At 55.3% G+C, this 17,560-nt stretch overlaps 5 protein-coding genes across 5 annotated transcripts; 4 read left to right on the forward strand and 1 right to left on the reverse strand.

The window, feature by feature from the left end:
• Positions 1 to 601: 601 nt before the first annotated feature.
• HMPREF1541_09840 (uncharacterized protein) lies at positions 602 to 3,433 on the forward strand (the record flags this gene model as incomplete). The annotated part of the gene is made up of 1 exon (XM_008714513.1): positions 602 to 3,433. The coding sequence occupies one exon, from the start codon at positions 602 to 604 to the stop codon at positions 3,431 to 3,433; it is 2,832 nt and encodes a 943-aa protein (XP_008712735.1).
• A 641-nt stretch (positions 3,434 to 4,074) lies between these two features.
• Positions 4,075 to 6,186, forward strand: HMPREF1541_09841 (uncharacterized protein; the record flags this gene model as incomplete). Its single annotated transcript, XM_008714514.1, has 1 exon — positions 4,075 to 6,186. The coding sequence occupies one exon, from the start codon at positions 4,075 to 4,077 to the stop codon at positions 6,184 to 6,186; it is 2,112 nt and encodes a 703-aa protein (XP_008712736.1).
• Positions 6,187 to 8,935: 2,749 nt separating this feature from the next.
• HMPREF1541_09842 (uncharacterized protein) lies at positions 8,936 to 9,484 on the forward strand (the record flags this gene model as incomplete). Its single annotated transcript, XM_008714515.1, has 1 exon — positions 8,936 to 9,484. One exon carries the CDS (start codon positions 8,936 to 8,938, stop codon positions 9,482 to 9,484), a length of 549 nt encoding a protein of 182 aa, XP_008712737.1.
• Positions 9,485 to 11,905: 2,421 nt separating this feature from the next.
• On the forward strand, positions 11,906 to 13,750 carry HMPREF1541_09843 (uncharacterized protein; the record flags this gene model as incomplete). Its single annotated transcript, XM_008714516.1, has 1 exon — positions 11,906 to 13,750. One exon carries the CDS (start codon positions 11,906 to 11,908, stop codon positions 13,748 to 13,750), a length of 1,845 nt encoding a protein of 614 aa, XP_008712738.1.
• Positions 13,751 to 14,495: 745 nt separating this feature from the next.
• Positions 14,496 to 16,577, reverse strand: HMPREF1541_09844 (uncharacterized protein; the record flags this gene model as incomplete). Its single annotated transcript, XM_008714517.1, has 1 exon — positions 14,496 to 16,577. One exon carries the CDS (start codon positions 16,575 to 16,577, stop codon positions 14,496 to 14,498), a length of 2,082 nt encoding a protein of 693 aa, XP_008712739.1.
• Positions 16,578 to 17,560: the final 983 nt, after the last annotated feature.

Here is a 17,560-nt window from a genome sequence, read left to right on the forward strand (position 1 = left end):
GGGTGGTCGATAGCATAACCAATAAGGCTGAATTCCTATAGAGTATCTTATCACATTTTACCCTTATGACCCAAGCGACGGGAGGATCAACATTGATGAGGACCGCGATGAGAAGTGAGGTCTCGAATATAACTGCAGCAGAGTCGCGACCATTACCCCAACGGGTAGGAAACGTACTCACTGGGGGACAAGATGTTCGTAGTACTCCTGGTGCTTCAGCAAGTGACTCAATGGCCAGATCTATGCTCGACTGCTGTTATAGCGAGAAATTGTTTGAACATGGACAATCGGTCCACAGTGCACAAACCGCATGGTTGCCCTGACAACGCGGGCGACACCCAGGATGACCCCACTTAACGCGGCTGACGCGCTTAATGTTTTGTTGCGGCCTCTAACGCGCGCTTAATGCCATCATAACGCAGCGATCGTTCCTTCCGTTGCCTCTCGTCTACACACCACTTGGAAGGCACAACTCTTGCTCTGCACCATCGAAGACTGCTACCATCGCACCTTCCTTGCGCGATACACGAATTTTTTCACTGCCTGAATTCTCTTCTTCGCATCCTCTCCCCTCCCTCGGCCCGCGCTGCGCCCGCCAGCAATGGCGTCGTGGCTGTCGGCCGGCAGTATCGACGATGGCACTGTCGTCCGCCGTGTCAGCGCCGCTAATCCTGCGCTCAACATCAACGCTACCGATCTCTTCTCCCCCTCTAAGCTCGAGTCTATTTTTACCAAGGACGAGAGCTTACCGACCACCGACGAAAATGAAAACCTCTCCTTCATCCCATCGCCCACTAAGGTTCCGGCAGTCAACACCATGTTGGACGAGTCTACCCTTCCGTCAGACCTCTCTCAAGGCACATCGATCGCCATTCAACCAAAAAAGCGCCAATCACTCGGCACAGGAGATTATTTGTCCGAAGCCAGCCGAGTTATGACATACCTGCGACAAGGCCCCGAGCGCAAACGCTCAACACTTCGTCGCCATCCTTCTGCCGACATCGAGCCTTCAATACTCTATGAGGGACCCGATCACCGGTGGGTCACACCTACAGACCCTGGTGATCTCAGCCTGCACCTCGACCCAATGCCGGTCTTCGACTCACAGCTCAACAAAATCGAGGTTAAGGGCCCAACCGTGATCCATCACGAGATTCATGAGGATGATTTTTCTGCTGGCGAGGACGAAGAGGAGGTCACAGATCCATCACGTAGTGGATCTGACAGATCTGTTTCTGCGAAGTCAGATACACCCGCTGTCCGTCCACCTTCGAAGCGTATGGATTGGACATATGAGGGCGATTCGCCGGCTCCTTCATCGCCTGCCGTCTCCGAGGAGGCTTTTGCCACAGAGCAGAGACCACCGAGCGTGGTACGCTCGCCATCGAAGCATAGCGACTGGGTTGAAAATGCTGTCCCACAGATGCCCTCATCTCTTGAGCCCGCAGACGCCATCGCCCCATCGATGAACCCGATCGGTCGATCTTTCTCGAAGCGTGTCGATTGGGTCGATCCCACCCTCTCCCAGGACTCATATCTGCTCAACAGACACGCGGACACTGTCGCTGATGCTAAGGGCCCGACAGTCATCCGCTCTCCTTCCAAGCGTGTTGACTGGGTTGAGCAAGCTCTCACCCAGCCTCCAAGTCCTCAATGCGAGACGATGCTTGAAGAAACCAGTGTCCTAGGCCGCATTTTCAGTGCCCAGAGAGCTACACGCTCAAGTTTTGACGCCGTAGAGGAGCGGCCTCGGATCCCCACACGACCGATCAGATCTTATCCCGTTCCTCAATATGGCGCTCGCGAGCTCTCTGAACCTCCACCTCCTCGTGCTATGTCTGAGTCCCAGATTATGAGGCTCCCACCTCGTCCTGCTGCGCCGACGCCGCCCATATCTAGGGAATACAGCTTGACGACACGCACCCCTCATGGTAAAAACTACAGCATACTTAGTCTGACTCCGCTGCCTGACTTTACTATGCATGAGGACGATCCGCAACACCCTGAGCGAAGCTTCATTGACGAGCGCGCCCACGCCAGGGCCCTTCGTCAGGCTCATGGAACCCTTGCACTCTCTCGAGATGCGCTCATCAAAGCCATTACCGATGCATGCCCCGGCGAACTCTACTGGGAGAGTATCCTGACCTTGGAGCTCAACGGCAAGGGCCTCACCACACTACACGGTCTTGATGAGTTCTGTCCGAACCTCATCGAGCTCAACGTGGCCGATAACCAGATCACACATCTGCATGGCATTCCACCTTCTGTCCGAGTACTGAATGTCTCGAACAACCCGCTCTCCACCATAGTGGCTTGGAGCAGTCTCAAGAATCTTCAGATTTTGAACGTGTCAGGCAACCACCACTTCACCAGTCTTGACGGTTTCGGCGATCTCATCCACCTGCGCAGTCTCATCGCCAACGAATGTGCCATTACCAATATCAATGGGATTCTGGAGCATGATGCATTGCTTGAATTACAGATTCGAGGAAACAAGCTGAAATCAGTCGACTTCGGTGACGCCCAGCTAATTGATCTCAAACAGCTCGACCTCAGCAACAACCAACTCCAGGCTGTCACGAACCTTCAACGTCTTGCCAAGCTTCGCGAGCTACATGTATCTCACAATCATCTCCGCGAGATCATGCCGGCGGGTCGTCGCGGACCAAAATTGCTCGAAGAGCTGGCTGCAGACCACAACGAAATGCAGTCCTTCAACTTCAAGCAGTTCCCCGGCTTGAAAGCGGCTTTGCTCGACAATAACAAGATAACACGGGTTCATGGCTTCGGAAAAACACGATACCTAGAAGAGCTCTCCATCTGTAACCAGGACGCCACGAGCGATCTCATTAATCGTATCATGTCCACCCCGAATGACTGCTTCAAACTCATCCTCTCGGGTAATGCAGTCGCCAGCGGATGCCTCGACATGCCAGTCCTTCCACAGCATAGCCTGCGCCAACTACAGCTCGTCGGTTGCGGTATTAAGCAACTAGGAGCGGGCTTTGGGCAACTGTTCCCCAACCTTCGAGGGTTGAACCTTAATCACAACCATATTTCTGATCTCAGCGATCTTCAAGGCATGTTCAAATTGACCTGCCTGAGCGTTCAACGCAACCGCATCAAGAAAATGCGACGCACTTGTCTTCTGCTTGCGCGATTTCCAGCGATCTCGGAGCTCGACATACGCGACAACCCACTGACTATGGCGTTCCACCCACCCGCGGGTCCCGGAGCCAAGTCTGACGCCAAATGGCTTCGAACACTGGACGAGAACACGAGGATGCGCCGTCGACTTACAGAGCTCTTGCTCGCCGAGCATTGCAAAAACCTCCAGTCGCTTGACGACATTGCTTTTGACAGAAAAAAGGTCCTGGAGAAGGAAGAAGTTTGGCGGAAATGTGAGGAGGTGGGAGTACTGCAGAAGCAGTAGGCGCAAGCCATTGAGCGTTGTATCATTACCTATATCATCTTTGGGAAGAAAGGGAGCGCGGCGTTATCGTTATTCACGAAAAGCATTGGTTTGGGAGTGAGGTATCAATAGCGGTTCAGCAGGCCGTACATTCTTACGAGGCAAGAGGCGATGAGATATGATTAATGAGTGAAGAATAGAAGATCATTCCTGCTTGAGCGCTGTTCTGTCTTGTCGCGTGCTTCTCACCACGAATAAATTCTGCTTGACTACTATTGTCGCAAGTCCAGCACGATTTATGACTCCGAAGATTTGCAGTCTGCATTGGCAGGCCATATTCACAGCACCTTGTACTCTATGCGTCCACTCGTAACAGGTTTAATCTGTCTCACGTCGCTGTAGCAAGTCTAGAAATCGGGTGAGGCAGACGACCCAAACAGGAAGGAGGTCGCGTCGGCGTGGTCGTGACGCGGTTGAAAATTGCTTGGCGTGGCGGTCGCCTGCCGGGGCAACGAGCTGCGACCCAGCAAACTTGCCCACGGCGACACATCCAATGCAATGACCATGTCTCTGTAACTTTACTACTATGATGATCTGTTTTTTGATGTCGAGCTTGCCGTTTTTGAGCCCGTTGACTGTCCCACGTCGTTGCTCCTTCAGCCATGGCTGCACCGACGGTCCGAGCCAAAGCTCCGCCATACCCCCGTCCCGTCTCGCCACTAGACATCGATGAGATCCCATTCTGCCCCGGCACGGTCGTGTACGAGCAATGGACCGATGAAGCGGAAGAGGAAGCGGCCAAGAGGGCGGCGAAAAGGCGGCGGACTGTCAGAGATAACGCTGAGAGCTACTTGAGAGGCGATCAGATCTTTATCATGACTGCTGGGCTCAAAGGGCCTTTCGATGGGGGCTGGAACAATCCGTGGAGGACGAAACGTGATTTTATGGATGTTGAGATCGAAGTGCCTGAGACTGCGGCTCGGCATACGAATGTGAGATCTGCGAGAGTGCCAGCCATTGCCGAGACCAGCATGAGGAAAGGACACGAGCCCGAGTGCATTGACTTAACGGGCGCCGATGATGACATTGAATTCACTCAAACGCTTTTGGCACAGCAGAGAGCTGTAACCAATGTTTTCAAAAAAGCATACAACGCATCCGAGGCGAACCGTACGCACCTTACACCAACAAGTGCAAGGCGGATTGAGGACTGGTTGAGGACGAACGATAACTTCAGAATCACGAGCGAGCGACAGCCGGACATTCGCAGTTCGCCTACACCGGCCTCCCGTGAGCATCATCTGCCTACTCCGGACAGTGCTATCCAAAGACCCGTGTCTGCTGGGGGCCAAAACCACGATACGCAGGTGGGAGATTGGGCAACGCGGTTCAGCTCTAAGCAAGACCTTGGTCAAGCTTCTCCCAAAGCCGCAGCCCATGAACTGTCGACTCAACAAACGCACGAGAGTCAAAACAGAGCCGAAGCTGCAATCCTTGAGCAAAAGATTCGGTCTGTTCATAAACTTGCACCATCTACCAGTCTACCTGGCTTCGAATATCGCCGGGTGAGGAAGACATGTCCAAAGCCGATCGATGCCAAAGCCACGGCAGTTCTCGCTTCGGACGCGGCGAAGATCAATGTTGAAAGTGGTGTCGACGACGGCGACGCAGGTTCGAAATCGGCCCCAATTGCAGAGAAAGGGACGGTGGTCGAAAGGCTAGTCCTGAAGCCTGCGTTATCAACGGAGACCTCTAAAACTACTACAGCCAACCACCTACCTAGTGCACAGGTCGTTTCTACAGTTCCAGGTCCGGACGGCGTATCCAATGTTCAAAGCACGGCAGAGCTTCTGCAGCCGGTCAAAGTACCGACTGACCAAGCTATAACCCAAAGGCAAGATTCTGCATTTGACGCCATACAGGAGCCGTCAGTGATTCAGAACGGAGAAGATGAGGGGAAGGTGGAAACGCCAGTTCGCAATCCTGATACGCAAGCACTACTTGGCGGCAGCATCAAGCCCTTCGCCATCAGCACCATTAAGAAGCTCGCAACGAAGCAAATACAGGCCAAATCACCCGTCACGGTGACCAAGGTCCCAACGAAACCCAAACCCAAGACACGCAGCAGCAAAAAGAAGACATCCTTTGCTTTGGATCCTGCCTCTGAAGAATCACAATCTTCCATCAAAGCCGGTCTCAAGGTGCGGAAAACAGCCACTACCCCGACCGTCTTTTATGCCGCCGAAAAAAGCGCACTCGTCGATGGTCTCGATAATCCCGATGATGAGGCTTACGGCCTCGACTCACCAACGATGAACGACCGCAACCCTGCGACCGCCAATGATAGCCTCCCTTCTGTGTCTGACATGTTCTCCGTCCCAGCACCACAGAAGAAGACCACTTCCGGCCACAAAGGCATCCTCAAATCTCGCTCGCAGCCCTTCTCCTCCGCACCGCCCGGCACGACCTTGACCGCCACGGGTGCTTCTGCTCCCGGCGGCACAAACGGGACGTACCAATCGACGACCGGGTCCGAGAAGCAAGACGCGCAGCAGCCGCGGCAGTTGGACATGTTTGCCATTGAGAACGGCGGGACTCTGGGGCGGCGGAGTCAGGTTTTCGGGAAGGACTTAGACGTGGATGTGGAGGCGGATATGGAGGGGGAAGGAGATGAATTTGACCTCGATGCCGTGGTGAGTGATTTGGGGAGTTATCTCGGCACGTGGAACGTTGAGAGGGCGGTCGAGGAGGCGAATGTGGGAGAATGCCAATAATAATAATGAGAAACGACCCGGATTTTCGAGGAATGAGGTACATGAGGAGGTGTTTATGGTGGGCGGCGCAAAGACTGGTGGTGGGAGAGATGCGGGTCATCCGGAGTAAACTCGAAGAAGCGGTAGAGAGAGAGAGAAAGGGGGAATAACATGATATTCGCGGGCCGTAGGCTTTCGTTACCTCTACTCTTGTCTCTAACCTCGTCCACCTCCTGTACGTCCTGTACGTCCTCTACCTTCACCGTACAATACTGTCATACAACGCCATCCGAGGGGATGGATAGATGGGAATCGAAGTGCATGAAAACAAGCGTGAAGTACGCACGTGCGTACCGGTCCGTAAGACGCGCCTTGAGGAAGTGGGATGGAAAGAAAAAGGGGGGGGGGGGGAGAGAGAGAGTCGTCTGGCTGGCGTCAAGAAGTGAGCAAGTGTGACGCCAGATATTGAACGCACCCACCATCCCCCAAACATGAGACATGAGACAGCGACGTTGCACCCGCACAGGGCAGCGGGGAGCCTGTCTTCTGCGGTGACGAGGCTAGCAGGTAGAGGGGAGAGACAGGAGGGGAAAAAAGGGCGCAGCTGAAATCTAGGCCTGTGTTGTGAGAGGAGAGGTTTTGCTGACCCTCCTCCTCTTCCTCTTCTATGGGGGGAGTCGGGATAGATGACGATGAACCCAGGACCTGGTAAACGGCGCAGAAAATTTGTCGTGTTTGGTTACTGTGGCGAACTACGCTTGGTTGAACACGCCAGCAACCGTGAGCGATTTGTGTGGGGAGGTCACTTACTGCTGAAGCACTGTCTTTCTGGGTCTTGCCTCTCGTGCCTGTGCTGTTGGCGAGAGCGGATATGGGTGCAGGAACTTCACTCAGCGACATTGTTATCCCGCGGAGTCCAGGAGTAGCAAACCTCGACAAACCTTGCAGAATGTGTTTCTGATGTTACTTGGGGCTTCTGGCTCGTGACTCCAAAAAAAAAAAAGCGGCTTTGTAGTGTTCATAGGTCGTGGCTTGGTGAGCCCCCACGGGCTACGAGGGTCACCGATCGGTAGAAGCACGGGGAATGAGAGGCGTCATCTGCAACACGGAAGCCGAATGTCGGAGGTGCCTGGACTGTGACCTGAGGTTGTGGTCGGATGGCTAAAACAAAGACTTACCTACTGAGCCTGATGGAATTGGAGGCTGAATCTGGTAATAGGCGTGCTGAAATATCAGTGGTGAGCTGGGTGGTAGGGCACGATCAGCCGCCGTTGCGCTCGCATGTACTGGTGCGCATCAGGACTAGTGCAGATCTGTGCGGTAGAGCTATATGGGGGTCTGCAAGCGAAGAGTATGAGAGGTGGTTTCGTGCATGGAAATTTCCATGGCAGACCCATTTCCGCCAATCCGCAGAGCCAGTCAGAAAGAGAGCTCGCAACTCTGCTGAGTACAAGGAAAGGGTGACTTCGAGGCTTTTTCCAAAGCGAAAATGACCCTTCGAGAAGACCGGGAGGCCAATGAGGTGGTGTTGAGCGAAAGCTACCGCCTGGCATCTGATCCAGATGGCGGGCGGGATTGGTAGAGCTCAAAATTAGGATTCATCGTTGCGATAGGCGAGGAGGCCCGGGCACAGGATGACTTTACGCACGATGTTCGGCTTGGGGAGCTGTAGACCATCGTGATTTTTGTCAAGGATGTTTTGTAAGCGGGTAGACTTCGGGAGCAGGGCCATGACATTCGTAACGTGGTAATCGTTTGAACGCGGTGGCATGCTGTCAGAGATGCAGGGCAATTATTGGATGATTGATTCTAGAATCGAGAATGAGGCGTGGCTGAAAGTTGCGAGCTTCAGTGATGAGGAGGGGGGGGGTCTGGACAGCAAGAATACGAGCCACCCAAGATTTTGGCTGCCATTGGGTGTTTCTGTGCACCCGTGCTCAAACATGATTGCAGTCCTGACTGAGAATGTCAGAGGAGACTAATGGAAGGTTCCGTTGCAGGCCCGTGGCTGTCGGCAACGACTGGTTGCGCTCTGAGAGAGTAAGGTAGTAAGGATCGCGACGGTGTCGAGTTGAGGCGACCGCGCGTGGAGGGTCAGACGGACTACAATCTAGTATGGCAGCGGCCATGCTTTATCAATATTGATGCAGTGTCTAGTGGTAAGGCAGCCCAGTAGTGCTGATTTCATGCTGATCCCAGTCGATCGTGGAGATGAGGCTCCGGAGTGCCCGTGATTAATCATTGGAGGGGCACTTGAGGCGCGTGGGGCGCTTGGGGCACTTTGCAATGTGCTGCAGGACCTTTGGCGTTTTGGCGCTGGCGCTGGCACTTTCTCACCGACGCCCCCCGTCAGCCGCAACGGAGTCAATGATGGCAGCCGCCCAATCAGTCCGTGGTGTTTCCGCACCGCTGGATACGACGTTGCGACGATGGCACTCTGTCAAGCGGTGACTCAGGATACTCCGTAGACTCACCAGAGTAGTCACCATGGTCGCTGTCCTTTTGGAATTACCCTTGATGCTCCACGTGTCAAGACCCTTGCTGTTGTATGACCCCTGCCAGCTTGGGAATTTTGAGTTACGCTTTGACATGCCGCAACGGTGAGCGTGTTGTATATACCTCTGCCTGAGTCCGTTTCAGTCATCTATAAGTCATCCGCTTCTCGCCCCCTTCGTAACAGATCTCTTGTCTTCCAGAACCGAGACCACAGTTCACAGCTCCAGGCATATAACCTTCCAGCTCACCAATACCTACACTCCATATTACAGCAATGCCTTGTCGATCCAAGCAAGCCCTTCTCCAGGGGATTCGGCCCAATGCCAACCAAAGAGTCGTCTGCGGTGTTTGCACTCGTCACTGCATCTTCTGCGATATCTGGAAGCTGGCCACACTCGTCTACACCCGCATCCCTCTGTCATCCAAATATGACACTGTTCAGCCAAAGAGACAACAATCCTCGCGTGCCTCTTCACCCACACATCGCGAGACCTACGACTGGGAGTGCAGCGAGCGCATGATCGAAGCTCAATTCCAGACACAACGAGTCCGACTAGCAAGCATCATGTCCATCTGCACCGTCGAGGGCGCCGAAGAGAGCGAGGGTCTGCGCGTGGCCCACGACCGATGCCTCGGCTCCGTCGAGCAACTACTACATCAGGAGCGTGTGCTCGAAGACACTCTTGTGCGATCCATTCAATCATCCCAGCGGAGACCCGGTGAATCCCAGTACACCGGTCAGTACTGTGGGCCCGCTAGCACCGACTACTATTACCATTACCCGACAGAGCGGAGATCAAGCCGCGTTGGCCTTGCTGCATGACCAAGTTAGTCCAAATCAGGCCGAGAGGAGTGAGCCATGTCTTGAGCAACCAAAAAGTATGAGCGTTTCAACGAAGCGAATGATCAGTTATGAATTCTATTACCTCCAGGGGAAGGAGAACAGGCTTGGGTTGGGTTGAGCCAGCAGCAGCCTGCTGAGCATGCCATATAATAATCGATGACCAATGTATCAACATCTACACTCTATCCTCCAATTCCACTCCACTGCTAGAGTAACCACGGTTAGTCATCGGCAAGGAAGAGCCGCGCCCGTATAAGCAAGGAGCCGGGACTCCATCATGTTAGGGGTCCCGCTCGCTAAATGTCCACTGGACTCCGTAGTTGTGGAATCAATAATCTGAATCACACCACTATACGGGCGGACCGGAGTCCTGGGCTGCCATCATTGCCATCATAGTCCGCCGGTCGTGGCACCGAGTCATGGTGTTGCAAAGTCCCCGGTGGTACTCCCCTTGCAGTCGCCGTGACCGCTAGGCAGACGACTAGCCAAAAAAAAATATCTCAATTGCGACCGCCGATGTATCCGTCCCACAAACCATACTTCCTCTGCAGGTACGAATACCAAGACCCGGTGACGATGACTTGGACATGTGTCCCACAAGCAAAAGAGACTGCCAGTGGAGTTTCTAACAGGGATGCATTCTGCTTCGCATTCTGCCTTGCGTAAGAGACGGATAGCACAGCCGCAAAAGCCGCAGCCCTGCTGTAGGGCTGTGCCGGTACCCCGCCGCAAGCCACTGCACATCCCTCCACTTGTTGATACAAAGCCCTATCCCCGGATGTTTCGTTTCTGCTCTTCTTTTTCATCTACCTGGACGAATTCAATTGCACATGTGCAGCCTCATCTACTTCCGATGTATAGATGCGGAGCGTTCTGATTGGAAGGATTCCTTGGATTCTCAATGCTCGCACCTACCTGACCACTGACAATCTGCCCGCAGAGCTTACCGTCCGACTGATTGCGGTTGAAACGTTAAGGATCTGCTACATTTCATGCTGAGCATGTACATGATTCTATTCTATGGCGAGCATCAGTCCCCCTTCTCCCTCCATGGCAAGTCCTGGCCAAGATCAGGCAACCGCGCCGGCCTGCATGATACGAGATGGAGCTCTTTTGCCCCGCGAACCATCGCTTCACCTCCAACCCTTGTCGAGAGTGGCCGCCAGAAGTGGGCTCATGCGCTGTCAGGCGACTGGACCGCCATGCTGTCAGATTGCTGTTGCTTGCATGAATACCAGATAGGCAGCAACGAAGATGTGCAGATTGTAGTCTAGGTGGGATACTGCGAAGCGAGGCACGATGGCCCCCCGATCGATCAAACCTGTGTTCGCTGAGACCGAATCTGTGGGTGCACAGGGCGTCGCCATCGTTCACTGCCTCACTTGATTGTAACAGACGAACCGATGAACTCTCGATTCATTGACAATACATTGACAGCAAGGTGTCGGCAAAGCAACCCATGTCTTGATCCTTCACCCGCTCATACACTGCTTCTCTCGACAGTCCACCTTGGCATGATCCATGTTTCTGTACCTCGACAACACTTGCTACACGCAATGATGGCTATGATCACGTGATCACGTGATCGCCTGATTCGCATCGCGTCTGCCAGCGCTTCGGCCTCTTCTCTATTCCCTTTAAAGTCGTTGAGAACGTACCTGTATCTGAAACGCCTCTGCCTGCTCGTTACTCTTCAGATCGAGCACGACCACTGTGCAGATCTTAATAACCAATGTCTCCGCTAACATCCGCCCTCCGTGAGCATCCTCACAGCTCTCGACACGGCTAGCGCATCTGCACAGTGCTTCTCACTACTGCATGCCACCAACGCATGGCTGCAGATGCTGCCCAACGGCGTTGGTCCGCTGTCCAGCCAGTGCCCGTTGACAGGTAGCCCTGGGACTTTCGTTCTTCCCTCCACTTTGCCCCGCTTTCCACCTTCGCCCGCGCCTTTCTTGCCCTGGGTCGCAGACTGTATCAACCCACATCTGCGACCGGTTTTGTGACTCGAATTGCATCCATTGGCGAGCCTCAAAGCTCTCCACTGCCACGACCAGACAGCGCCCGGTGCGGATCCTTCTGCACAGTAACGGGGCGTCGGAACGTGGCGACGTTTACTCAAAACCCGAGCCTCGAGTGCATCCTCACTTTGTCGCTCACACATACCTTCTTGTAGCCCTCTTCATGCTGTTGACTTCGCCCCAGATCGAATCCGAGATCGGCAGTCCCTCCGAAACGGTGTCGAGATTCGCTGTGAACTCATCACACAGCAAGCGTGTATGATTGGGCAAGCGACCCGTCACTGAAACACCCCTCATCCGAGCGTCACGCACACCGCATCTCTTATAACAACGTTGTCAGACCATCTACAGATCTCAGGAGCTTCATTTCCTCGTAAAGATGAGCCACGGGATCGAGATCATTGATCCGGGGGCCGGGTACGACGTTGACCCGCTACCCCGCGACGACGGCGGCGGCCGCTTCGATTACGATGACATTACCGAGATCAAACCCGCACCTGTCCAGCGCATGTCCAGCCTCAGCATCCATGAGGTAAAGCCAAATACCAAGGCCCGGCGAGACTCGGCGCTTGACAGAGATAACTTTGCATACTGGCGTTTTGAAAAAGAGGGGGACGACTGGAGCCAGGCCGTACGTCGTGCTCTCATCGCGCCTCAGAATGAGATCGAGAGAATGGCAAAGAAGGGCAAAGGTTCCGTGCTGGCAGAGACCAAGCGCATGAGTAGTTTGCGCTCGGCCCATCTACAGCGCCTCGTCGACAAGCTCAACGATGAGGAACCGGGTAATGCAAGATGGGAGCCCGTCTATATCGAGTCCAACAAGGTCAACCGCAGGACGGGCAGAATCGAGTGCAAGAGCATGGATGTCATCTTCAAGCGCCGGCTACCGTCGCCGAGACCGAGCGTCAGGTATCGCAGCACGTCTGGCGGCGAGCTTGTCGACGTTTTCGCCGAGAGCAAGCCCAAAGGTGACAAAAAGGACAAGGACAAGACTAAAGATAAGAAGGACAAGGACCGCTCTGCTTCTCCCAGTCGAGATTCGTTGGTGGATGATCCTTTCGGCAACCAGAAGTTCTTTCACTCGTCTGGCAAGCCTTTGGATGACAAGAGTGGTCTGCCCATGGTGGATGGAGGACTCCTCGATCTTCAAGACCCTGCCTTGCCCACAGAGATCCCGCCCGAACGGCCGATCGGCTACAGGGAGGAGAGAGGTCGAGGCGATAAAAAAGACAAAAAGGACAAGAAAAGGGGCAAGTCTCGAGAGGCGGACGACATCTACGGTGAAATTGTGGAAGTCGGCGACTTCGAAGATCCCGCTGGTGTGGTCGCTGATTCTCTAGACTCGATGCTCCACCGTGACCCCGAAGACATGCCTGTTATCGAGCCAGGCGGCAGCCGATCGCGGTCCCGTCGTCGCTCCAAGAGTAAACGGCGACGGTCGCGGGATCAGCCCGAGTCCATCATCCTTCCCCCCAATTATCAGACGCGGCGGTACATGGGCGATCATGGTGACAGCTCGTCCGAGTCGAGCTCGGAATCTCGTTACGGTATTATCGACCGCGAGGAGCTTAGCTCACGTACCTCGTCCGCGACTTACCCAAGCATAGGTCGCCGGAGTAGCCACTTTGACGATGACCGACCGCGCAAGGTCTACAGAGAACATCACCCTGGTCCCAGCCGTGGCGGCCAGAAGTACTACCACGGTGAGACCAGGGTGTACGAAGAGCCATCCCGCTCCAAGCAGCGGTACTCTCGCAGCTACTACCCTCCAGCCGAGCGCATCCCCGAGGCCCGCCAGATCGGCTTCCGAGACTACGCAGGCGAAGTCGTGCCTCGCAGCTACGTTGAGCCCGACTCATACTACCCACCTCGGGCACGCGCCGGCCCTCCTGCCATGAGCCCCATCCTGCACTACCCTGGCGAGATGCCGGAGAAACGTGCCGAGAGTTACATGCAACAGAGCATCCGCGATGAGTTTCTGGACCGCCGCGAACGCAACATCCGCGACCGAGAAGCGAGGCTGGACGAAGAGGACTATCGCCGTCGGGAATTAGAACGCATGGAGAGGGAGAGGGAGCTTGAGGACATGGAGCGGAGAGAAGCGGAGGCGAGGTACGAAGATGAGGTGAGGAGGGAGTATGAGCGTAGGAGGAGGATGGATGATGATAGGCGGTATCATGAGGATCGGTATCGGCCCGGAGATGTGGGCTATGATCGATATTAGTGGTGATGGTTAGATGGTTTGTCGTCGTTTTGGGGGGCTGCGATGCAGATGGGCAAGGCGATGTACGGCTGGGCTGGGTTCTGAGCTACAGGCCTTAATAGCCGACGGTGTTTATTGGACGCCAGAAAGGACTGTTGAACAGCGCAGCTGACGCCCCTCTACACAGAGCAGGGAAAGTCAGACAACGACTGCAACGACATACCAGAATTCCAGAGGTACAACAGAGACACAACACAGGATGCCTGAAACCCTTCCCAGAGCATATCTTCGCCGCAGTAGCGATGACTCTACGGACTTGGGATGCAGCTTCCAACGCAGCTAAAGGTGAAGGTGCGTTTCGTACCGGCAGATGATTGTTTATTGCTATGCTAGCCAGCCCTTTTAGGCTGCGCCATTGTTTGTCGCTTGCTGCAAGAGATATTCTCTCCCGCTTGACTTCCTCTCACGGAGAGTCAAAGTCAACAACGCCTTTTATGGCGTCCACTTGCTGACTTTGTTCACCTGCGCACACATCCTGCAGGTCGAGCTTGGCGCTTTCTCAAGTATCCTCAGCAACACTTGTTCGCCATCCATCACGCAACCGATCCCATGGATCATCGTTTGCTTTGTGGCGCTTAACCACATCAACTTTTAGTACCCTGCCCAGCTGGTAGAAAATCAACCACCACGCCATGCCATACCGCGCTACCCGATCCCACAACCCCTATTCCCCCCTTCCTTACAAATCACTCACTCACTCGCTCACTCACTCACGTCCTCCTAACCAGCCCCTAACCCGGTCTCCAAACCCGAATCCACTAAGCCCGCCAAGCCCAAAAGCACGAGGCCGCTCTGAACCTGTTTCTGCCACAGCCGCTGCCGCGGTACCAGCAGGGGGGAACGGTTCACGCAGCACTGCGAGCAGCTCATCATGCGTGCCGTCCAGGCTGCGTGGCTGCGGTAGGGCCGTGTCCTCATCGCCGGCGGAGGGCAGTGATAGTGATTCCTCAGCTGTGTCATCGTTTCCTTCTGCACCCACGCCTGAGTCTGCGCCTCTGCCTGCTTCTGCTTCTGCGGCTGCGGTTTCGCCTTCGTTCTCCTCAAGCCCCTCAGCAAAGTCAGGGAGGTTGCGTATCACGGAGAGGGAGGGGAGGCGGAGGACGCGGTGCGTTGGCCTTCCACTGCCACCATTGCCATTGCCAGTGCCAGTGCCTGTGCCTGTGCCACTGCCATCGTCATTGACACTGCCGCCGTCTTGGAGTGTGGGCACCGCGGTCGCATTTTGCGTGGCAGTGGCATCATTGTCTTGCTTCGCCAACTGCCAGACAAACTCCTGCCGGCAGTACGGGCAGTTGAAGCTGCGCGCGTGCCAGGTCTGCACGCAGGCGACGTGGAAGACGTGGCCGCAGGGGAGGACGGCGCGCTGCTGGCCTCGGGTGGTGGCGGTGGCGTGGGCGTGCTCGACGTAGGGCTCGAGGCAGATGTTGCAGTTGCCCTGACCCTGGTCGAAGACGGGAGTGTCACTTCCAACCCCGGTGGCTGCTGCTGCTGCTGCTGCTGCTGCTGCTGCTGCTGGTGGCGTCGGCCTCGACGACCAGCGATGATTTTCCTCACGACCCCAAACCCCCCTCGCACCGGCCTCCCTCTCCCGCCGCAACTTCGTATTCAGCTCCAAGACCCGCGTCTCCAACGCAAAGATGGCCAGGCTGCGGTTCGCCAGCGTGCGGCGCGAATTGCGGTTCTCGTCCAGACTGCGCGTCAGCGCCGCCAGGTACTTGACGTTGTCCCCGCGCAGCAGCTGCAGATCGAGCTTCAGCGCCTCGAGCCGCTCGTCTTTGGCGCGGATCTGTGCGGTTTTGGAGGCGAGGGACGTGTCGCGCGCGGCGAGGGCCCGGTCGAGGCCACGGGTCACGGCTTTTTGGGCGGCGAGGCCTTCTTGGTGAGACTTGCGGTCGGCTTTCATCTTCTCGTGGGCTTTGTACAGGGCGGCTTGGGTAAGGGCGAGCTCTTGTTGTGTCTGTGTGAGGTCGTCCTGGGCTTGGTCGTGCAGGCTCTGTTGGATGCTGCGGAAGAGGTCGTGGCTGTTGCGCTCTTGCACGAGCAAGTCTTCGAGGCGCTGGATCTCCTTGATGTCGGCGGTCGAGTGGTTCGTTTCTTTGGCTTGTAGCTCGTGGCTCAGCTCCTTGTTGTGTCTGTCGAGTTCGGCCTCGGGCTTTGCTTGACGGTCATCGTGAAGGCGGTCGGTGGGAGCGGTACGCAAACGGTTGTTCTCAGCAAGCAGGACTTTCCGGTTGTGGTCGGCTTGTTTGATGATGGCGACACTCTCTTTGCGCAGCCGCGAGTTCTCCTCGTGCAGGCGCTTGAGTTCGTCGAATTTGCCGGGAGAAGCTTGAGGTTGCTGCTCGCCTGCTGTGCATGGAACAGGTGCCTTGTTGCCGAACGCAGGCTTGCCTAAAGGGGGAGTCTTGGTGACATCGCTGCTGAACGGAGAATCCCAGTGGCGGAAAGGTGTCTGGTAGAAGTAGCGGCTAGTCTTGGAGTCGATGATGCGCTTGTTTGGGATGAGGTCGCCGTGCTTGGGCATCGTGAGATTAGGTTCGACTGCAGGGTCGATGTTGTCTAATGATGTCTCTTTCGAATCGAGATCGTTGGTGAGTGTGTTGACGTCTGCCGATAGCGAGGTCTCCCCGTCTTCAGGAGCAAGGTGAGGATGAAGCAGTTGGGAAGTGGCGTCTGAGGTGAGCTCCAGTTGCGGCTCGTCAACGGTCAAGCGCTGTCCCTGTTGCTGTTCCGATCCCTGACTTCGCTCCTCTTTCGCGGTTGATGGAAACGATGAGCTTGAAGCCATCACGACGGTTGCTCGCCGAGCGAAGAAGGAAGTTATGGAGCGCCTGATCCGCGACGAGCTGTTGAGGCGGGTGTTGGTGACAGGTTGACGCATAGTCGTGGTGTCAGTGTTGGGCGGGCTAGAATCAGGCAGCAGTCACGTTCTTTTCACACGGTGGCAGGAAATGCGGTATTCTGCCACCCTAGTGCTAAGTGGTTGTTCACCGCCTTTGTATTTGTGTGCGTTGGTGTGGTGAAAGTAAAGGCGGAGTGAGAGGGAAGTGAAAGGTGCCAAGGCGGAGAGGATGGGAGTGACATTCTCTGCCTTCTGTGCTATTTTGAGGTGTCTGATAGTACAGATGCTTGGTGATGTGTGCCGTACACACCAATAGAAGTGACGAAGGACCCCAAACATGCACTGTTCACGATGAGAGGCTGTTGTATCTGCCAGCCTCGAGGCCAGCGGAATGGACGAGGCTCCGCGGCACAGGGGCTTGCGCTATTGGCCTTACGAGTCCGCCCTACCACGAACTGCGGCTTTATTTCCGGTATGAGCTTCAGCGTAGTTGCGACCGAATGCAGTTGCCTATGAAGGTTGTGCTGGGTCGTAACTTATGTAGGAGGCTGGTGTAGCTACTACCGGACCAGTCATCAGGCCGAACGGTGCTTCGCATGCTAGAGACGCTGTGGCCGTCTCGATGCCAAGCAGCCTCATTCCTTCTCCTGCTCGCTGGGCAGCTGCTGGCACCTCTCTATCCTGCAAGGCGAGTCTCGCACTCGAGCACGTTTTGGCCTGGCATAACTACATTTCCAGGGTCCAGACTAAACCAGGAAATCCAGTAGAAAACTTAAGGACTCTCGCACCTTTGATTCACGCAAGCTTTCATTCAGGTTCCCCCTTTGGCTCCTGCCCCGGACAGTGAAAGGTCGACATGCATGCCTCGATCCTGTGATAGTAAGATTTGGGGGATTCAGTACTGCTGCCGGCACGGATGTGAGCTGCAC

The sequence above is a fragment of the Cyphellophora europaea genome (assembly GCF_000365145.1).
Source record: "Cyphellophora europaea CBS 101466 unplaced genomic scaffold supercont1.11, whole genome shotgun sequence".
Lineage (NCBI taxonomy): Eukaryota > Fungi > Ascomycota > Eurotiomycetes > Chaetothyriales > Cyphellophoraceae > Cyphellophora > Cyphellophora europaea.